At 46.9% G+C, this 23,170-nt stretch overlaps 1 protein-coding gene across 1 annotated transcript in view; it reads right to left on the reverse strand.

Annotated features, from left to right (window-relative positions):
- Positions 1–22,602: 22,602 nt before the first annotated feature.
- BCAS3 (BCAS3 microtubule associated cell migration factor) overlaps positions 22,603–23,170 on the reverse strand; it is a 448,094-nt gene continuing 447,526 nt past the window's right edge. Inside the window, 1 exon segment of the mRNA XM_032216614.1 lies at positions 22,603–22,830. Coding sequence (XP_032072505.1) covers positions 22,736–22,830 — 95 coding nt within the window. The 3' untranslated portion in view covers positions 22,603–22,735.

Here is a 23,170-nt window from a genome sequence, read left to right on the forward strand (position 1 = left end):
GGCTTGGAGAGCTGCCAGGCCGATGTCTTCTAAATGCAAAGCTGTGCCAGAAAATACTCGGCAAGGAGTGTCTGAGAGTCAAGAACAAATCTTCACACTAATTAAAGGAACAAATTGTCTCCTACAAACTCCACTCCCCTTTTGCTCCTCTTTATTCCCTATGGGAGGGGCCATTCACCATCAGCCTGTACCTTTACTTTCAATTCGGCCCTTGTTCCTTAGCTGTTCCCTTCTCTTGGTAGCTCTGGGCATTCACACATTGGGAACAGGCTCCAGCTGTTCTTCTGCCCCACTGAACTCCAACTCCGAAGGCAGCTGATAACTGTCGGGCGGCCCTAGACCCATTTCTGCCTCTGATGCAGAGCCCTCTTCAGAGCCTTCCCCAGACTCCGGACTGGCCCATGTTCCTTCCTTCCTTCCTTCCTTCCTTCCTTCCTTCCTTCCTTCCTTCCTTCCTTCCTTCCTTCCTTCCTTCCTTCCTCCCTCCCTCCCTCCCTCCCTCCCTCCCTCCCCCCCTTTAATTCATTTTTTAAGTTTATCTTCAGACTTCTGAATCTGGACAGACCAAAAGTGTTCCTTCCTTCCTTCCTTCCTTCCTTCCTTCCTTCCTTCCTTCCTTCCTTCCCTCCTTCATTTTCTCTTTCCCCTCCCACCCTCCCTCCCTCCCTTTAATTCATTTTTTAAGTTTATCTTCAAACTTCTGAATCCGGACAGACCAAAAGTGTTCGTTCATTCGTTCGTTCGTTCGTTCGTTCCTTCCTTCCTTCCTCCCTCCCTCCCTTCCTCCTTTCCTCCTTCATTTTCTCTTTCCCCTCCCTCCCTCCCTTTGATTCAGTTTTTAAGTTTATCTCCAGACCTCTGAATCTGGACAGACCAAAAATGTTCATTCGTTTGTTCGTTCCTTCCTTCCTTCCTTCCTTCCTTCCCTCCCTCCCTCCCTTTCCTCCTTCTCTTTCCCCTCCCTCCCTTTGATTCATTTTTCCAGTTTATCTCCAGACCTCTGAATCTGGACAGACCAAAAATGTCCTTTCCTTCCTTCCTTCCCCCCAAGCCACATTGGAAGAGCTGGCAGCCTTTGAAACAGACTTCTGCTGGACAAACCTTTCCCCCTCTGCTTTCCACGAAGAAGCACAGGACTATTTAGGATACAAATCTGTCAAGTTTGGAATATCTCCCCCTCCTTCCCTCTTGTCCTTGTGTAGAGCTTCTGTACGACGCCGGGCAACAATGGCATTTCAGTTTCCCCCCTAAGAATGGCCCACTTGTTCTCTCGTCCAGCGCCCCGACGAAGCACAGTCGCAACGATTCATCCCCTTCGACAATATTCGGATTCTTCAATGAAAAGAGTTTCCCACATGGGGGCCATGCCCACACAACCACAGCGGTGCTGTGAATGGGAAAAGCTGTGCTCCCGAGCCCCGGAATATGTTAACCTCTCTCGCTGTTGGGTCCACTTTTATTTTGGATCTGTGCGGGGGAAAGAAAACAGGGGACAAGGGACGGGCCGTGTCACCTTCCTCAGGAGGAGAGCCACAGAGGCCTGCCAAGCGCCACCCTGGTGGATCCGGGAGGGAGGGGGCTGCGGGTGGCATGGAAAGGCTGGTCGGTGGGCACAGCGAGGGTGTGGCCTGATGAGGGGGAGTGGCTGTCTGGAACCCAGGAGTCCGTCTTCCAAAACTTTCCCCCACTTTTTTTTTCCATTTGGAAGGTCATCTGTTTGTTTCCTGCTCTTTACAGTATTATATAGCTCCCTCCCTCCCTCTTTCCCTATCCAATCCTTCCTTCCTTTTATCCAATCCTTCCTTCTTTCCCTCTATCCAATCATTCCTTCCTTCACTCTATCCAATCCTTCCTTCCCTCCCTCCCTCTGTCCAATACATCCTTCTTTCCCTATCCAATCCTTCCTTCCTTTTATCCAATCCTTCCTTCTTTCCCTCTATCCAATCCTTCCTTCCTTTTATCCAATCCTTCCTTCTTTCCCTCTATCCAATCCTTCCTTCCTTCCCTCTATCCAATCCTTCCTTCCCTCCCTCTCTCTATCCAATACATCCTTCTTTCCCTATCCAATCCTTCCTTCCTTTTATCCAATCCTTCCTTCCCTCTATCCAATCCGTCTTTCCCTCCCTCTCTCAAACCCTTCCTTCCCTCCCTCTATCCAACTTTCCCTTCCTTCCTTCCCTCCCTCTATCTAATCCTTCCTTCCTTCCCTCTATCCAACCCTTTCTTCCCTCCCTCTATCCAATCCATCCTTCCTTCCCTCCCTCTACCTAATCCCTTCTTCCTTTTCTCCCTCTATCCAATCCTTCCTTCCCTCCTTCTATCCAATCCATCATTCCTTCCTTCCCTCTATCTAATCCCTTCTTCCTTTCTTCCCTCTATCCAACCCTCCCTTCCTTCTCTCCCTCTATCCAATCCTTTTTCACGCTTTGCACAATCCCCATCATCCTGTGATCAAAATTCAGGTGCTTGGCAAGTGACTCCTATTTATGAGTGTTGGAGAGACCCAGGGCCACTCGCAAAGTCACTGGAGAAGCCACTCAACAACCATGGCACTAACTGAAGAACTGCAGGGATGCACTTAACAACTGTGGCAAGAAAGGTCGTAAAATGGATCAAAATTCACTTGACAAAATTCAACTTGGGGAATTTTGACAGACAGGTGTGATAGATAGATAGATAGATAGATAGATAGATAGATAGATAGATAGATATTAAATGATAGATAGATAGATAGACAGACAGACAGATAGATACATATAGATGATAAATAAGTAGATAGTCATAGAGATAATAAACGATAGATATAGATAGATGATAAACAATAGATAGATAGATATAGTCAGAGATAGAAATAGATAGATTAAATGATAGATAAATGATAGATAGTTAGACAGACAGACAGATATAGATAGATGATAGATAAGTAGTTAGAGTCATAGATAGAGATAATAAATGATATAGACAGATGATAATCCATAGATGGATGGATGGATAGAGATAGAGATAGAAATAGAGATAGACATATATACACACCTACCTGTGTGTTTGTGTGTGTGTGTGTGTGTGTGTGTGTGTGTGTGTAATAGACAGACAGACAAACAAACAGACAGATGGACCAGCAGGCTGATTGGTCGATCTGGGTCTGCCTGCTCCTAATCCGACTGTCCGCCTAGTCCGGCTGTTTGTCCGTCTGCAGCCCACTCTCCTCCGGGCGTGATAAAGCCTTAGCTCTTTTCTTTTAACTTTTCCTCCCTTCCCTCCTCCTTCCCCTGATTCTTCCAAATTTGGCTTTTTTCTTTTTCCTAAGGGCCGGAATGTCAAAGATCAAGAGCCAGGAGGGGGAGAGAGAGAAGGGAGAGGGGGTGGAAGAGAGGAAAGGAACGGAGGTGGCCAACAGACACCCCCCCCACACAAAACCAGGACCCCTCCCGATGGCCTGAAGGGCAAATGGAATTTCCACAGGTTTTCTTCTTCGTCTCCTCTCTTCCAAATGTCAAGGGCGGTGTAAAATGTATTTTTAAAATGTGTGTCTGTGTGTGTGTGTGTTTGTGTATGGCTTTCCTTGTCTCTCTTCGGGCCGGGCAGGGCCTGGAGTGGGGCCCCCGCTGTCCCTCGGAAGAGCCCTTCAGGGGCTGCCTTTGTGCGACGTGAGAAAAAAAAGAGACAGGGAAGCACTGGGGCGCCATTGTTCCTATGCAGGGCAGCAAAATTTGATCCGGAATGAAGTCCTCGGGGCAAGGGCTGCTCAATGGGCAGTTTTTATTTAGTGCCAGCATCTTAATCACTTCGCGGGGCTGGCCGAGGACGGCCCCGACATAATGTAGCCTCTATGCCGGGCTGAGCGGCTTGCCGCTCCCAAAGGCCGCTAACTGGATTGAAGGACTGTCATCTGCTGAAAATTAGTCTTTCCAACTTCCTGTCTGCTCACAAAGAGCAGCCATCAAAAGAGCGGCTGAATTTCCTCATTGTGACAACCACCCCTGATTAAATTCCTCCGAGAAACAGCCGAGCCGAGGATCCTGCAGTTTCAAAGGGGTGGGGGGGGCTAGGGGTGAAAGCTAGAGGGGTGGGGGAGGAGAAATGCAACCCAAGGACGCAATTCACCTTCTTTCTCAAAACAAAAACAAAAAAGGGAGGAGAACGGGCAGAGAATTAGCGGAGCGCATCCATGAACACCGACTAGCAGGCACGATGAAAACGCCTTAATTATTCACTCCCGTCCTACGCCCGAGCTGCAGATATTCGCCACTTTTGCAAAACATCTTCATTGCACAAAAACATGGACAGACTGAGACGTAGTTTGAACTGGGAAATAGTGAGCAGCCGAGACCAAGCCACGTCCAAAAAATGCAAAAGAATTCCTGGAAGCCTGGCACTCAGACAAAGTGGTCATCAACGGGCACAAAGAGATAAACAACATCTACATACCGTTGGAAAGAGGCAATCAAAAAGGAGAAAACACCTCCTGTCTGGAAAAGCTAAAACACCTCCTGGCAGGATGGTATGAACACCAAGATTAATACCATCAACAGGCACAAAGAGATAAACAACATCTGCATACCGTTGGAAAGAGGCAATCAAAAAGGAGAAAACACCTCCTGGTTGGAAAAGCTAAAACACCTCCTGGCGGGATGGTATTAACACCAAGATCAATACCATCAACAGGCACAAAGAGATAAACAACATCTACATACCGTTGGAAAGAGGCAATCAAAAAGGAGAAAACACCTCCTGGTTGGAAAAGCTAAAACACCTCCTGGCGGGATGGTATGAACACCAAGATTAATACCATCAACAGGCACAAAGAGATAAACAACATCTACATACCATTGAAAAGAGGCAATCAAAAAGTGAGAATACCTCATAGTCAGAAAAGCTTCAACATTTCCAGCCTGGATAGTATTAACAAGATTAATATCATCAACAGGCACAAAGAGGTAAATATTATCTACATACCACCCAAATACACTTGAATTCCAGCCCCACAGAGAGCACATTGCTTGGTAGTCCAAACAAGGGGTGACTAAAACATGAGTGACCACGACCCTTGCTTCTTGATCTACAAATGGACGCCACTGACCTACCAAAGGTCCATGGGCAAAGTGTCCTTCAGCAGAAGCCACATGACTAGGGGGACCAAAGCACTGGGGGATGTTACCTCATTGAGAATCAATGATGGAAAATTACTAGAGAGGTAACACACACACGAACACACATACACACACATACACACAATCCTCACTGCAGAGTCTTGTCCAGGGGTGGGTTCCGGCTGCTGCTACTGCCGGTTTGCTGAGGGATGCGCCACGCGTGCTTGATGTACACTGCGTGCGCATTCATAATGCAACAAAAATTGCTCTGTCCATGTGCAGAAGGCAAAAACAAAATGGCGGTGCCTATGGAACCACCTAGACCAGGGGTCGGCAAACTTAAACACTCAAAGAGCCATTTGGACCCGTTTCCCACAGAAAAGAAAAACACCGGGAGCCACAAAGGTCCTAACCGGAAGCCCCCTGTTCAATTCTGGAGTTGACCGGAAGTTCAGTTCCCCCACCGTAGAGTCTCCTCCTAGAGCGGCGTCCTTTTTCCTCTACCTGTCATAACCGAAAGCGCTATCAATTGGGGAGACAACTGGAAAACCCTCCCCTTGCCATAGAGTCTTCTCCTGGCACACTGTGCTTCTCTCCCCCCCCCACCCCACCGAAAGCTCCTCTCAAAATTGTGGTGCTGATCGGTGATGGAGCCGCAGCAGAGGGAGGAAAGAGCCACATGCGGCTCCAGAGCCGCAGTTTGCTGACCCCTGGCCTAGAGCACCAGTTCAGGGGCATGGCAGGCCTGGAATCCAGCGACCCAGGCAGACAAGTTACCACCGGTTCTGTCGAACCGGTAGGATCCCACCACTGGTCTTGTCAGGATTGAGCCAAAGCCAATTTCTCCCCCACATTAGACCGACATAATCTCCAGGCGTTGAGGAAGCACTTCAATGAAATCACTTGGCTGCCTGAGGTATGGATGCACAACTGAGTGTCACACCAACCCACTGATGGAATTTTAGCTCCTTGATCAGGGATTTTAGGGCCCCTCCCAGCAGAACATGACCTCAGAGCATATTATGGGTCCCAGCAATTAGGGACTGTCGTTTGGAGGGACCACGAAAAAGGGCCTTCTCGGGAGTGGCCCCTTCTCCCTGGAACATCCTTCCTCCTGAGGCACGGCTGGCCCCCACCCTGCCTCTGGGTTTCCTGCAAGGCCTAACCCGGAATGGAGACGGAGCCAATCAAGTGGCTGATTTAATTGTGTTGTTACTGCCATGGAGGTTGCTGTGTGTGTTTTATCGCTTTTTATTATATGGTGGATTTTTTTTAAAACTTTCTGTAAGCCCTCCAGAGTGTCACCGAGACGTGACTTGGGAAGCTATATAAATTCGTTTAATCTATTATCTATGTACTGCCTGCCTGTCTCTCTTTCTCTCTCTGAATATCTCTATCTCTCTATCTACTCTTTCTCTCACTCTTACTTGACCTCTTTATCTATTACCTCTCTCCCTCCTTCTATCATCTATCTATCACCATCTGCCTGTCTGCCTGTCTGTCTGTTTCTCTCTCTCTCTCTCCTCTCTCTGGATATCTCTATCTCTATCTACTCTTTCTCTCACTCTCACTTCACCTCTTTCTTTATCTATTCTCTCTCTCTCTCTTTATCCCTCCCTCCCTCCCTCCATCATCTATCACCATCTGTCTGTCTGTTTCTCTCTTTCTTTCCTCTCTCTCTCTCTCTGGATATCTCTATCTCTCTATCTACTCTTTCTCTCACTGTCTCTTCACCTCTTTATCTATTACCTCTCTTCCCCTCCCTCTTTCTATTATCTATCTATCACCATCTGTCTGTCTCTCACTGTATATCTCTATCTCTCTATCTACTCTTTCTCTCACTCTCATTTCACTTCTTTATCTATTACCTCTCTCCCTCCTTCTATCATCTATCTATCACCATCTGTCTGTTTCTCTCTCTCTGGATATCTCTATCTATTCTTTCTCTCACTTCACCTCTTTCTTTATCTATTCTCTCTCTCTCTCTCTTCCTCCCTCCCTCCATCATCTATCTATCACCATCTGTCTGTCTGTTTCTCTCTCTCTCTCCTCTCTCTCTCTGGATCTCTCTCTCTCTCTCTCTACTCTTTCTCTCACTTCACCTCTTTCTATATCTAGTCTCTCTCTCTCTCTCTTTCTTCCTCCCTATCTCCCTCTCTCCTCTATCTATCACCATCTTGGGGATTTTTAAAAGCCTCTTCTGCAGTCACCAATCCTGAATATAATTTTTAATTACGAACCCTTTTAATTTAATCTTTTTTTTTTTTTTGCAAAAAAAAAGAAAAAGAAAACTCATTCCTGGGCAAAAGATGACAGTTATTTTTAATGCTGATATGTGATTTTTTTTTTAAAAAAACCCCAGCTTCCTGTTTTTCACATTCTAGTTTAGAGAGGCCAATGTGGGAAGAAAACACTGAGAAAAAGAGAGAGAGAGAGAAAATGCAAAAAAACAAACACCCAGCCCTGGAATATTATGGGAAAAAAGAGAAATCAACTAGCAAACATGAAGATCCCTTAAAAAGAACGTGAGTTTCTCTATTTTGGCACCGGTTCACACGACCTAGACTTTATTTTTAGCAAAAGGAGCTGAGATGTGTCGGGATAACTCATGCGCCAAAATTTGCCTCTGCAAACAAACCTCCCCGGCCAAAAATAAAAAAATAGTGTTGATATTAAAATAAAAATCCAGAAGAGGAGACATTTTCCGAGGGAGAGAGATTTTTTTTCCTTCCTCTTTTTAAAGATCTGCGAAAACTTCGGGGCGGGAGAGCCTGCCAAAACGTTAAGGAGAGTCTATTAAACCTCACAGAGTGAGGAAGTGTTTGAGAATCAGTCAGTAAATCACAGGCAACGGGGTCACCGTGTTTAACAGCAGGAACTGCAACTTTGCCAAAACTCCAGCTGCGAGTGGACATAAACGCCTTGTGCAAGAGGCCGGGGACGCCTTTGGCCTTCGGCTCGACGATTCACCACGGGCCATGGCGGCTGGGCTATAATCAAGATCCCGTGAAGTGTGAATGTCACTTTACAAGGCCTTGGAAAGGCCACACTTGGAATATTTGCATTCAGTTTTGGTCGCCACGATGTAGAAAAGATGTGGAGACTCTAGAAAGAGTGCAGAGAAGAGCAAGAAAGAGGATTAGGGGACTGGAGGCTAAAACACAGGAAGAACGGTTGCAGGAACTGGGTAGGTCTAGTTCAGTGATGGCGAAGCTTTTAGAGACCAAGTGTGCAAACTGTACCCCAAAAACCACTTATTTACCGCAAAGTGCCAACACGGCAATTTAACATGAATAATGAGGTTTTACTACCTAAAATAATGATAAATAAGGCAGAGTTGAGCTAATTGTTCTTAAAAAAAAACCATAATAAATGCCCCTTCATTTTTTTCTGCTTTTGAACTATTACGTTTAGCAACAATAAAAAAGAAAAACTTTTGTAATTTCATTTCTTTCTTTCCCACCCCCACTCTCTCTCTTTCTTCCCCTCCTCCTTCTCTTTCTTCCCCTCACTCTCTCTTTCTTCCCCTTCCTCTCTCTTTCTTCCCCTCCCTCTCTCTTTCTTTCCCACCCTCTCTCTCTTTCCCTCTCTCTTTCTCTCCCTCTCTCTTTGGAATGGAGCAGCAATGGAGCTGGGCTGGGGCAATGGCATGCGTGCCCATAGAGAGGGCTCTGAGGGCCACCTTTGGCACACATGCCATAGGTTTGCCGTCACTGGTCTAGTTTAATGAAGAGAAGGACCAGGGGAGAGATGATAGCAACCTTCCAATATCTCAGGGGTTGCCACAAAGAAGAGGGAGTCAAGCTATTCTCCAAGGTACCTGAGGGTAGAACAAGAAGCAATGGGTGGAAACTAATCAAGGACAGAAGCAACTTAGAACTGAGGAGAAATTTCCTGACAATTAGAACAATGAATCAGTGGAACAGAAGTTGCCTCCAGAAGTTGTGAATGCTCCAACGCTGGAAGTCTTTAAGAAGATGTTGGATAGCCATTTGTCTGAAACGGTATAGGGTTTCCTGCCTAGGCAGGGGGTTGGACTAGAAGACCTCCAAGGTCCCTTCCAACTCTGCTATTGTATTGTATTGTATTGTATTGTATTGTATTGTAAATAGGAGTCAGTTCTCAAGCGCCTGAAGTTTGCTCCCATGATCTTGGGGGTGTTGGGAAGTGTGAAAAATGGTCATAAGTCAGTTTTTTCAGTGCCGTTTTAACGTTGAACAGTCACTAAATGAACCATTGTTAGTCGAGGACTATCTGTAGTCCTTGGCTTATGATTGAGCCATAATTTCTGCTGCTAAGCGAGACAGCTGTTAAGTGAATTTTCACCATCTCTTTCTTGCCATGGTTGTTAAGTGAATCAAGGCAGTTAGTAACACGGTTGTTAATTGAATCCGGCCTCCCCATGGACTCTGCTAGTCAGAAGGTCGCAAAAGGAGATCAAATGACCCCAGGACACTGCAACGGCCATAAATGTGAGTCAGTTGTCAAGCATCTGAATGTAAATTACCTGACCATACTGCCATGGTCGTAAGTGTGAAAAAATGATCCTAAATCACTTTTTTCGGTGCCGTTGTAACTTAGAACAGTCACTAAATGAACCACTGTAAGTCAAGAACTGTCCATATTAGTCTTTGAGAGACGTTGAGAAAGGGAGGGAGGGAGAAAGGAGAGAGGGAGGAGGGAGGGAGGGAGGGAGGAAGGAAGGATGGAGGGAGAGAGGAAGGAGGGAGGGAGGAAGGAGGGGGAAGGGAGAGATGGAAGGAGAAGAGGGAGGGAGGGAGAGAAGGAAGGAGGGAGGGAGCAGGGAGGGGGCAAGGAGGAAGGAAGGAAGGAAGGATGAAGGGAGAGAGGAAGAGAGGAAGGAGGGAGGGGGAAGGGAGAGAAGGAGGGAGAAGAGGGAGAAAGGGAGAGAAGGAAGGAGGGAGGAAGGAAAGAAGGAGGGAGGGAGGAAGGAGGGAGGGAAAGAGGAAGGAGGGAGGAAGGGGGGAGGGAAGGGGAAAAAGGGAGGGGGAGGCAGAAAGGAAGGCAAAGGGAAGAAGAAAGGGACAGTGGGAGGAAGGAAGGAAGAAAAAGGGAGGAAGAAAGGAAAGAAGGAAGGGGAAAGAGGGAGGAAGGAAGGAAGGAAACCTTCATAAATGAGTCAGTTGTCTGAATTTCAATCATGTGGCCGTGGGGATGCTGTAAGTGTGAAAAACAGTCAAAAGTCATTTTTTTCAGCACTGTTGAAACTCAGAATGAACCTTCATCAAATCCTTGTCAGTCGGGGACTGCCTTGTATGCAAATTTTGGGAAGCAGAGCGATTATTTTCAAAGCAGTGGAAACAGCTACGGGTGGCTCTTTTGGCCTCCTCTCTTCTCCCTCTCCAGCCAGAGGTTGAATGGGTGACGTGGGCTCTGATCTGAGCAGAAGAACGTGGCCTCCAGCAGGCCCGCCATGGTGTTTCCAATTTCCGTACATAACAAGGCACTAATGTGCAGAAGGAAGTGGGCAGAGACCCAGGAATCAAGGAGGATATGAAAGCACTAGACCCCTAACCTCCAGGGTCAAGAGGTTAAGGCTCCAGGGTCCCAGGAGAAGGTAGAAGGGTCTCCTCCAGGTAGTTTCAAATTTCCTCCTTTGGCGACTTGGAAGGAAGGAGAGAAAGAGAGAGAGGGAGAGAGAGAAGATGGAGAGAGAGAGGTAGAGGGAGGGAGAGAGAAAGATAAGATAGAAAGAGAGAGAGATGATAGAGAGAGAAATGGTAGGTAGATAGAGAGATAGATGATAGATAGATAGATAGATGGATAGGCAGATAGAAGAAGGAAGGAAAGAGAAAGAAAGAAAAAAGAAAGAAAGAAGAAAGAGCAAGACAAGGAGAAGGAGGGAGGGAAAAGAGAGAGAAAAGAAAGAAAAAGAATAAAAAGAAAAAAGAGAGAAAAGAAAGGAAGGAAGGAAGGAAGGAAGGGGAAGGGGAGGAGGGTGGAGAGGGAGGGAGGAAGGAAGGAAGGAAGGGAGGAAGGGAGGGAGGGAGATACAAGGCACGCAGCACCCATGAATGAATTCACAGGAGACTCAAACACACGGTTTGCCTGCGTGCAAGTAATTCCTGGAGGCTTCCGTTGAAGTTACACCCCAGAGAATATCTGCACTAGTTAATTGTAAGACCAATGAGCCTTGCGGTGGAATTCCCACTTCTATCTTCATTCACTTCCTCCCACCCTCTTCCCTTTCGATGTCCAATATTACTGAATTAAAGGAACATTGTTATTTCAAAACAGAGGGGCAAGGGTGTAAGCACAGGCGAACCGAAGGTTTAACTGAAAAAACAAAACAGAACCTAGAACAACAGGCTTAGAAGGGACTTTGGAGGTCTTCTAGTCCAACCCCCAGCTCAGGCAAGAGACGCTATACCATTTCAGACGAACTCTTGCCCAATCTCTTCTTGAAAACCTCCTTGAGGGTAGTCCTTAAGACTACCCTGGAGACAAGAATTTCCACTGAAAAGCAAAGTGGTGGTTAAATCAGACACGCCCGATTTCACAACCTATTTTGCCACGGTCGTTAAGCCAATCACTGTAGTTGTCAAAGCCAATCACGCAGTCGTTAATTGCATACAGCTTCCCTCATTGACTTGGCTTGTTGGGAGCCAGCTGTTAACAGAATAACAGGGTTGGAAGGGACCTTGGAGGTCTTCTAGTCCAACCCCCTGCACCCAAAGGCCAGACAAGGAACAATGGGTGGAAACTGAACAAGGAGAGATTCAACCTGGAAATAAGGAGGAATTTCCTGACAGGGAGAGCAATCAACCAGTGGAACAGAAGTTGTAGGAGCTTCATCACTGGAAGCTTTCAAGAAGAGACTGAACTACGATCTGTCAGAAGTAATATAGGGTCTCCTGATTGGGGGGGTTGGACTGGATGATCTACAAGGTCCCTTCCAACTCTGTTAATCCGTTGAAAGAGTAGAGTAGAACAGAATAGAATAGAAACTGTGAGAGCTTCATCACTGGAAGCTTTCAAGAAGAGACTGGACTGCCATCGGGCAGAAATGATGTAGGATCTCCTGCTTGGGGGGTGGATTAGATGACCTACAAGGACCCCACCAACTCTGGTTATTCTGTATTCTGTAACTTGAAGGGCTGTTACAGAGAAGAGGGGGGTTGATTTATTCTCCATAGCAGGCTAGGACAAGAAGCAATGCATGGAAGCTCATGAAAGGGGATCCAACCTACAACTAAGGAGAAATCATCAGTGCTAGAAGGGAGTGGGGTTTACTCTCTGTTTATGTACAAGTGCTTGCCTTGCTCTGTCAGTGTTGGTGAGAGTATTCTTGGTGGTTTCTCCAGTATTGTTTGCTGCTTGATGGTTGGTCTGGTAGTACTCTCGAAGTTAATCTCTGCTCATCCGTTTGTTGACTGGTAGTGAGGAGGTGTTTTAGTCTTGTCTCCTTTTTGAGTCTCTCTTTTGAATGACATGTAGATGTTGTTTATCTCAATGTGCCTGTTAATGGCCAATTTGTTTGCATGCCAGGATTCAAGGAATTCTCTATAATTGCTGGATTTAGTTTGATCTAGGACGCGTTGGCTCAGTGGCTGAGACGCCGAGCTTGCCGATGAAAAGGTCAAGAGTTCGGCGGTTCGAATCCCTAGTGTGGCGTAACAGGGTGAGCTTTCATTACTTGTCTCAGCTTCTGCCAACCTAGCAGTTTGAAACCACGTAAAAAATGCAAGTAGAACCATCTTTGGTGGGAAGGTAAAAGTGTTCCATGTGCCTTCGGTGTTTAGTCACACTGGCCACATGACCATGGAGACGTCTTCAGACAGCGCAGGCTCTTCGGCTTTGAAAAGGAGATGAGCACCGCCCCCTAGAGTTGGGAATGACTAGCACATATGTGGAAGGCGAACTTTTACAATTACCTTACCTAAGATGCTCACAGCTTCCTAGTTGAAACTATGGTTCAATCTATCCACGCCTATAGAGAGTCTCAGTCATCCAGATGATGCTTGTCCCAAAGGAGCTTTTTCAAGACAGCTGAACATTCTGTTTTTTCTTTGAAGATGTTTCGCTTCTCATCCAAGAGGATTCTTCAGCTCTGAGCTTCTTGGATGAGAAGGAAAATGTCTTCAAAGAAAATCCAGAAAGCCCAGTTGCCGCTTGGGAAAAACACCTTTGGGACAATCTATCCATGCGTTGTGCAGGTCTCCTGCAGAGATCAAAATGCCATTTTCTCTTGGAAGGGAGAAAGACAATTCCAGTTTGGAAGTACTGATTTTAGGGCCGTCCAGGAGATGTTTTAGCTTTTCGATTGTCTCTTTTTAATGGTATGTAAATGTCCTGTATTTCTATGTGCTTGTTGATGGCCACATGGTCTCACTGCTAGGCAGGGGTGGTTTTCACTTACCTTCTCTACTGGTTCGCAAATATGTACTCGCGCCCTGTCCACGCATGTGCCCAGCCTTCCGCGCATGCGCTTTGCTAAAAAAAAAACACAACTGAATAGGACGACATAGAGCCAGGGCGGGTGGGCTGACCCATCCGTGATTTCCGCTACCAGTTCGGGCCAACCAGTCCGATCCGGCTGAATACCACCTCTGGTGCTAGGGCTTTCAGGAATTCCCTAGCGTTTGGGGATTTGGCTTGATCTAGGATGCTCACCGTTTTCCAGGTGAAGCAACGGTTCATCTGTCCACGCATTGTGCAACTAAGGAGTTTTCGTTTATGTCCTCTGAATGCTAGTTCAGTTCAGTTCAGTTCAGTTTATTGTATTTATATGCTGCCCTTTTCCCCCGAAGGGGACTCAGGGCGGCTCACAACTTGAACCGGGGAAGGGGGATACAGACAAAAATTTAAAAAACAAGCATAACAATATATAATTTAAAACTCACAACAGTCATACCATTCGAGGCGGGGGGCAACAGCTCTTTAGCCCCAGGCCTGTCGGAACAGCCAGGTTTTGAGGGCTTTGCGGAAGGCCTGGAGGGTGGTGAGGGTTCGAATCTCCACGGGGAGTTCGTTCCAGAGGGTCGGAGCAGCCACAGAGAAGGCTCTCCTCCGGGTAGTCGCCAGTCGACACTGGCCGGCGGATGGAATTCAGAGGAGGCCTAATCTGTGGGATCTAATCGGTCTAGTGGAGGTAATTGGGTGTTGGGTGTTGGGTAGTTGGGTGTTCGCTCCGCTAGTCTTCTGCCTGTTCAATCCTATGTAGGGGTTGATGCAGTCCTTACCCTGCCTTTAGTCTGTCATTACTTCTCACATTGCGTGTTATCAAAGGAACCCGGTGGGGGTGTGGAGGGGGGAGAAGAGAACGGTTATATTTAACTGGGCTTTCAGGAGAAGATCCTGCCTTCTCCATACCTCGGAGGGGGCCTGCGCAAATGTTGCGACCAAGTCCTCCAGCAATCAAAATTCAAAGGCAGCAGAGGAGTCGTGGCACTCCACTTTCTGGATCCCGCCGCAGGCCGATGCTCCGACGGGTGCCAAAGAGGCTGGAGCACATGGCACACACACACACAAAAAAACCCCTTTGTGCGAGTGGCGAAGTGCCGCAGCCGAGCTGGCGATCGGCACGCACAGAGAACGCCAAGCATGAGTGCCCAATCAAGGCAAGGCTTCCCTTGCGGAAACGCTCTGCTTATTTGATTAAAGTTAGGTGAAGAACAGCGCAAAACACCCTTGCAGCTTCGCTTCCTCTCGGACCCGCTCGCCGGCGTTTTCTTTCTAACTCCAAGCGGAAGTCTCTGCGCGGAGCAGCCTGGCTAGCCTCAATCTAACCTTTCCATCTGGAAGGGAACTAACTAGCCTTCGGGCTACTTTCAACCCTTCCCAGCTGTTGGGTTGAGGGTTCTTTTTTTTTTTTTAAAGTCCCTCTGCCGCCCCCCTTCTTCTTCTCCTTTTAAATAATAATAAAAAAATGTTTTTGTGCAGGCTCGAGAAAGCATATTTATATAAATGATTGCCATATCCTCTCTTGCCAGCTGTTGACCCGGCTCTTAGCCCAAACTGGGGCATGTTTTTCATTTCGAACAGCTTCAGACTGGAAGTGACCCGGAGAAAGTTAGCACGCTATGCAAACAGTCTTACGTGTTACAACCCTGACAGTTAGAGACAATGGACGCACAGTTGGGATGGAAGGGACCGGCGTTTCCCCCCTGGGCGAATGTCACCAAAAAAAAACACCCAGATGGAGGTATCGATTTTAAAAGACAAATAAAGAGAGGTTGTGGTCCTTGAGAGTTGAGCCTTTCCCCCGTTCTGGACACTTTTCAAAAAAAAAATTACAACTTGTGTTTCTCCCCCCCCCCCCCCCAAAGAATCACGGCAAATCGGCTCCACCGTTTGTTTGAAAGAGGTTAAGAGACAGAAGGATCTTGACAAACTTGAACATTGGGCACTATCTAATAAAATGAAATTCAGTGGTGAAAAGAGTCAGGTTCTACATTTAGGCCAGAAAAACAAAATGCTCAGGTACAGTATAGGTGGTACCTGGCTCAATAGTAGTAACTGTGAAAGGGATCTTGGAGTCCTAGTGGACAACCGTTTAAATAGGAGCCAGCCGTGTGCAGCAGCTGCCAAAAAAGCCAACACAGTTCTAGGCTGCATAAACAGAGGGAGAGAATCAAGAACACGTGAAGTGTTAATACCACTTTATAAGGCCTTGGTAAGGCCACACTTGGAATACGGCATTCAGTTTTGGTCACCACGATGTAGAAAAGATGTGGAGACTCTAGAAAGAGTGCAGAGAAGAGCAACAAAGATTATTAGGCAACTGGAGGCTAAAACATATGAAGAACGGTTGCAGGAATTGGGTATGTCTAGTTTAATGAAAAGAAGGACTAGGGGAGACATGATAGCAGTCTTCCAATATGTCAGGGGTTGCCACAAAGAAGAGGGAGTCAAGCTATTCTCCAAGGCACCTGAGGGTAGAACAAGAAGCAATGGGTGGAAACTAATCAAGGAGAGAAGCAACTGAGAACTGAGGAGAAATTTCCTGACAGTGAGAACAATTAATCCTTGGAACAACTTGCCTCCAGAAGTTGTGAATGCTCCAACACTGGAAGTCTTTAAGAAGATGTTGGATAGCCATTTGTCTGAAGTGGTGTAGGGTTTCCTGCCTGAACAGGGAAGTTGGACTAGAAGACCTCCAAGGTCCCTTCCAACTCTGTTATTCTATATCTAAAATAGGGGCAGATCAAACAGGCTGAAACATCAGTCGGTGAATTTGATGGAATCCCACTTTTAAAAATCCACTAGAAGACCTCCAAGGTCCCTTCCAACTCTGCTATTGTATTATTGTGTTATTATTGTTTGGAAATATAAGATCCGATCAACCCCTCAACCCTCGGGTGGCAACGATCAAACCAAATACTTGATGGGCTCCATCCCACATGGAGATCCCCAGGCCCCATTGGTGAAACCAAGTCTTCAGAGCCTTTTAAAAGAGTATCAAAGTGGGAGCCGATCTTATCTCCACAGAGATGATGTTCCACAGGGAGGGAGCCACCACAGAGAAGACCCTTCTTCTTGGCCCCGCCAGATGGGCCTGTTCTGACGGAGGCTTCCCAAGAGAATGAAGCCAACTCCTGGTCCCGACAAAAAACCCTTTTATTAATTTTTCTGTGAATTCTGCTCCTTCACATCCAGCAAAGTCTTCAAAGGAGGATTTACAGTCACAGACCTTATCTGGCTTGGAGAGCTGCCAGGCCGAGAGCTGCAAAACTTGGCAAGGAGTCTCGGAGAGTCACAAACCAATTAAGCGAACTAATGGTCTCCTGCAAACTCCACTCCCCTTTCTCTCTTCTTTTATTACCTCTGGGAGGGGCCATTCATCCTCCACCTGTAGCCTTACTCCCAAGTCGACCCCGGTTCTTTAGCGCTTCCCTTCCTCTGGCCACTCTGCACATGTGCAGACTGGGAACAGGCTCCAGCTGTTCCTCTGCCTAACTGATGTCCAACTCTGAAGGCAGCTGATAACTGTCAGATGACCTCGGCCCCCTCTCTGCCTCCGACACAGAGCCCTCGTCCGAGCCTTCCCCAAACTCCAGGACTGGCCCATGTTCCTCCCCAACCTCCTCACTGTCCGAATCTGCTGCCAGCTTCCTAGGCCGCTGGCGGGCCACAACACTTAAAGGAAATAACATCTTATTTCCAATCTTATTTCCATTGGGTTTACGTTCCACAGTGAGGGAGTCACCACAGAGAAGGTGCTTAATATTCAGCATCACTCAGCATTACAGCTGTCAAGGATGGTTAGCCAAGCCTCTTCATGTCTGGCTGGAAGTAAATTGCGGCTGTGCCCAACAATTCGTACTCCGGAGTTGTTTTACGGACAGATACTACGCCATTTTATTCCAAGTGGGTTTTTTATTCTTATTGCGTATTGCTTGTTCTAGCACTTTGGTGCTACGAAGGATCCAAATTTAAATATAATGAAAACCTCGGCCTCTGTCTCCATAACCGAGGTGGCGCAGTGGTTAGGGTGCAGTACTGCAGGCCACTTCAGCTGACCGCAGTTCAGCGGTTCTAATCTGACCGGCTCAAGGTTGACTCAGCCTTCCATCCTTCCGAGGTGGGTGAAATGAGGACCCAGACTGTGGGGGCGATATGCTGACTCTATAAACCACTTAGAGAGGGCTGAAAGCCCTATGAAGCGGTATATGTCTAACTGCTATAACTGACACACTCATTTTTTAAGGAGCTTGCCAATTAATAAGACTCCCAATCAGCTTTAGCAAATTAATTGTTGCAAGCACACTGTTGGAAGAAAAGTCCTTCTGGGTTCTGGGTTCAGCTCCAAGTGGGGAAAAAGACACTGGAAACATGGAGGCTGCTTGGAAAGATGGTTTTCATGGTGGACAGGGCCACATGGCTTGAAGATATTGGGCGGAAGGGGAAAAAAGGGCAGAGATGCTGAGAGTGTCTGGGTTTTATACTCTATCTGGGCTTTTGAATTTGAGCTTGTATTCTGATTGGTTGTCAGACTCCCATGGGGCCATGCAGGGGCAACTCTGTAGGCTGCCCTGAGTCCCGGGCTTGGTTGAGCCTTGCTGGGTGATGTAATCTTCTCAGGTGCCATGTGGTGAGATGGGTAGAGGGCTAATCCTACCTTTGTTGGATCTTGGAGGAGAGCATTTGCTTATGAATAGACCTAGCTATCTCTTTATCTCTTAAGTGCTGACATCTGCTGTGGGCTATTGAGGAGGGTGGGGGCTATTAAGAGCGAGTCTGCTTCAGGGGTGGGTTTCTCGCCCCGTTCCAACTGGTTCAGTTAGAACGAGGCCGGCGGCGTCCTCGCGCATGCGCGCAGCGCGCGTGTGCACACGCTGCACGCATGCGTACTAGCGTCTGTGCGATGCTCCAATTGCTCCTGGAGGATTGCGCAGGCGCTGTATGCGTCCTGCGCATGCGTGGAAGCGCAGAATTTGGCAAAACCGGGTAAGGAGGGGGTGTGGGCGCGCGCGGGCGCGCGGGGTGGGGGGCTTCGCCATTCCCGGAAGTTACTTACTTCCGGGTTCGGCGACCAACTGGATCGCGGGGACCGCCGCGAACCGGTTGAAACCCACCCCTGGTCTGCTTCCTGCCTCAAGCCCCCCCCCCCCCCCGCCCCGTTTCTCCATTCCTCATCCAGGGAAACATAACATTCTGCCTTTTTAATATTTCCTAAATATTTCATTTTTCTAGGAGAGGGCTGGATGCTAACTCCCTACAATTCTCTAAAGGAAAGAGGCAACTTTTAACTGGGGAAACACCAAACTTTGGAAAGGCCAATGTTTTTTAAAGACATAATCATCCTTTCCTTGAAGGGTATTTCAATTCTGCTCTATGGGTACTGATCAACAGGGTGATAAATGTAGGTTGTTTTGACTGCATAACTTTCTTGATTTGGGGGCATTGGAGGGAAAAAACAATGGAATTGTTTAAAGATGAATGGTCTCTAAATTTGAGAAATACCGTAGTCCTCAACTTTACAACAATGAAGCCCGACATTTCTGTGGTGGTGAGACATTTGTTAAGCGAATGTTGTGAACACAGGGATGTTGTAAGGGTCGTAATCGATCCCGAGTAACCTTTTCCAGGGATGTTGTAACTTCAAAACAGTCGCAAAATGAATGGTGGCAAATCGAGGACTACCTGTATATAAATTTGAAAAAAATAAGCTGGAAGGGACCTTGGAGGTCTTCTAGTCCAGCACCCTGCTCAAGCAGGAGAACCTATACCATTTCAGACAGTGACTGCCTAGACCAGAGGTCTTCAAACTTGGCAACTTTTAAGACTTGTGGACTTCAACTCCCAGAATTCTCCAGCCAGCTGGAGAATTCTGGGAGTTGAAGTCCACAAGTCTTAAAAGTTGCCAAGTTTGGGGACCTCTGGTCTAGACTCTTCTTAAAAACCTCCAGTGATGAAAAAGCACCCACAACCTCTGGTGGCAAGCTGTTCCACTGGTTAATTGTCCTCACTGTTAGGAAGTTTCTCCTTAATTCCAGGTGGCTTCTCTCCTTGATTAGTTTCCGTCCGTTCTTTCTCGTCCTGCCCTCTGGTGCTTTGGAGAGGAGGCTGACCCCTCTCCTTTATGGCCGTGACCCATCAAAACCGCGGTCCACTAAAGCGCGCCCGATCAAAGTGCGTACGTGACGTCATCAGCAGCGCGACCAATAAAATTAAAAATAAATTAAATTAAAATTAAAATAAAATTACAGCAAGCCGATTCACATAAAGGTAAGGGTTAGGTTTAGGTTTAGGTTTAGGGTTAGGTTAAGGGCTAGGGTTAGGTTTAGGGTTACGTTAAGCGTTAGGGTTAGATTTAGGGTTAGGTTAAAGGTTAGCGTTAGGTTTAGCGTTAGGTTAAGGGTTAGGTTTAGGGTTAGGTTTAGGGTTAGGCTTAGGGTTAGGTTTAGGGTTAGGTTTGGGGGGGTTAGGGTAAGGTTTTCGCGTTAATTTTAAATTTACCGCTCACAGCGTGCCGTTTTCGTCGCGCTGTGATGACATCACGTACGCGTTTTCGTCGAGCGCGCTTTAGTCTACCGCGGATTTGTGGTGGAACCCTTTATGGCAGCCCCTCAAATACTGGAATCCTGCTATCATGTCACCCCTAGTCTTTCTTTTCTTTTTAGACTATTTGGGTTTTTAGTATCCTAGTATTGCTTAACTGAGCAACTGTCATACGAAAAAAAAAACAGAAATAAAAGTATAATACCCCGGTTAAAACAAATAAACGAAAACAGAGAGAGGAGAGTATCAAACACGGATCAGATCCATTCATACCAAGGACTATGAATTGCTCATAATTGCCTGATGCATAAGCAAATTTGGGCTGCACCAACATAGGGGATGTCAGATGTTGATGTTGATTGGTCTTGTATGCCGCCCACTCCCGAAGGACTCCGGGCGGCTTACAATAAACAAGGGAAGGGGATAAATAAACAAAACAACACATTTAAAATACACAACAGTCACAGTTTCCGTGGGGCTGGATATTTCGAAAGCCCCCCCCGGCCTGCTGGAGCAGCCAGGACTTAACGGCTTTGCAGAAGGCCGGGAGGGTAGTAAGGGTCCGGATCTCCACGGGGAGGTCGTTCCAGAGGGCTGGAGCTGCGACAGAGAAGGCTCTCCCCCGGGGAGTCGCCAGCCGACATTGGCCGGCAGATGGAATCCGGAGAAGACCTAACCTGTGAGATCTAATCGGTCTATGGGAGGTAATCCATTTTAATTAGGATGTGATCCGTTTGATCGTGTCCGAATGAACGGCAATTCTACGGGCCAAATCTTGCCACATCTTCCCATTTTGTTGAGTTGTTCTATGCTCCAGCTAGTGTCAGCTTTGATGGCGTCTAGCCGCCCTGTTCTTTGACCGCTAACTCTCCCCAACATAATTACTTTCTCCGGTGAGTTCCCCCGCACGAACACGGCCAAAGTAAGTGGGATGCAGTTTCGTGATTTTGCTTCCCAGTGACACTTCCGGTGTTATGCGCTCCAATGCTTGCTTGTTGGTTCCCTTTGCTGTCCAAACAATAGCCTTCTCCAGCATCCTGGCTCGAACGAGTCGACTGTCTTCTTGTCGGTGTTTTCGCTTTCACAACCAGGGGTACGTAGCTACGGGTTTAATCTGGAAGGCCGCTGCAAACTCGTGACACCATCGGTGTCTCCTGAGCCGTGTCCCTAATGTACGGCCAACAATGTGAGTTTTTTCTCTCCTGATCTCGGTATACAAATCTTATGAGTTTGGGTGAATTATTGTCACCGAGACGGGTGCTTTTATCCAACTGCCTAAAGGACAAATGGCACTTAAGGGTGAGGTTCAGACACAATGAACTGGAGTGCTTAACAGCTTTCCGGCAACGTGACATGGCAGCTTGATCGTAACTTACCCTGGCACTTCCATTCTGCTGTGTGCTGTGTGCACTTATATTCCCTGGGCGCAGATTGAATTAAAAATCAATATATGGTTAATGCCATATAAAGGGGCGCCGGGATGCGCCGAGCAGGAGTTTTTAAAGGATTGAGCCTTCCAAAAGGACAATCGACAGATCATTCGTTCACTCAGTCGTTCGTTTTATTTATTAAATTTATAAGCCAGCCACCCCCCCTGCGCTAGGGAGCGAATCCGGGGCGATTTACAACGCCATAATTAACCATACGAAATGATTAAACGGCGAAGAGAAGTGCAGAAACCGTTAAAGTCAAAGATTAAAATTAGCAGCGCGGGTTAAAGCAAGTACAGGAAGTCCTCAACGTACGGCCACCATTGAGCCGCCAAAATGTATGTTGCTCAGTTTGCTTTACAACATTTCTCGCCACGTTTCTTAAGTGAATCGCGGCAGTTCTTAAAACCGGTTGTTAAGTGAATCTGGTGTCCTCCCCCTTGAGGTCGCAAAAGAGGACGGCATGCTCCCAGGACACAGCAACCATCGTAAAGAGGAGTTAATCGTCAAGCCCCTGAATTTTCATCGTGGGACGTAAGTGTGGAAAACGACCACGGATCCAATTTTTCGGGGCCACTGTGACTTTGAAGAGTCACTTGAATGAACCGCTGTAAGTCAGGGACTTCCTTTACTTTCTTGCATACGAATATAAGTATTATATATGCTACAGATATACACATATCCTGTTTTCCCCGAAAATAAGACCTCCCCGGATAATAAGCCCAATCGGGCTTTTGAGCGCATGCGCTAAAATAAGCCCTTCCCCCGAAAATATTGCAACACAGCAGCAGCCATAGGGTGACCATGCTCGCCTCCTCCTGCACCCCAAAAATAATAAGCTCTCCCCGAAAATATTGCAACACAGCAGCAGCCATGAGGTGAACCAAGCTCGCCGTCTCCTGCACCTCAAAAACAATAAGACCTCCCTAAAAATAAGGCCAATATTTCAGGAGGGGGCGGGTGTCAAAAGAAAATAAGACCCTGTCTTGTTTTTGGGGAAACACATTATTGTTTATGTTCTGCTTCAAGTTACGATGCGTTATGGAAATAAATAAGCAGCCACTTGTTTCACATCAATGCACTCTTAAATCTTTCTCCATTCAATTTCATTTCGTCTACTGCCTCATTCTTGGGCTGGTTTCAGTCTTCGTGTAAAAGGAAGGAAAACGTTTTCCGCAAAGCTAAACTTTGACGGCTCATCTTAGGGATTGGAAGGAATTGGCAGGTGATGGTCTTTTGAGTAGTGGGGGACTACAAATCCCATGGTTTATGTGCATCGGTCGATGAGTAGTTTAGCTGAGAGAGACAGTAAAGACTGGAGAGCTGGCACACGGCGAACTCCTGGTCTGTAAATGACGAAGACGTAAAAGAAAAGAAGGAAGAAGAGAGAAAAGAGAAAAAGAAAAAAGAGAGAAGAAAAAAGGAAAGAAAGAGAAAAGGAAAAAAAAAGAAAAAAGAAAAGATAATGTGGGTACATCATAAAAGTATCCGAAATTTATATATCATTGCCAAAAATATCTACTAGAATTTATTTATGTATTTAGTTCTCGACTTACAACCGTAACTAAATCCAACATTTCCATTGCTGAGCAGTGAATTTTGCCCCATCTTACGACCTTTCTTGACACGGTTGCAGATGTAGAGTTAGTAACATGGCCGTTAAGTGAATCTGGGTTCCCCAGTGAC

Source organism: Thamnophis elegans, chromosome 4 (genome assembly GCF_009769535.1).
Source record: "Thamnophis elegans isolate rThaEle1 chromosome 4, rThaEle1.pri, whole genome shotgun sequence".
Lineage (NCBI taxonomy): Eukaryota > Metazoa > Chordata > Lepidosauria > Squamata > Colubridae > Thamnophis > Thamnophis elegans.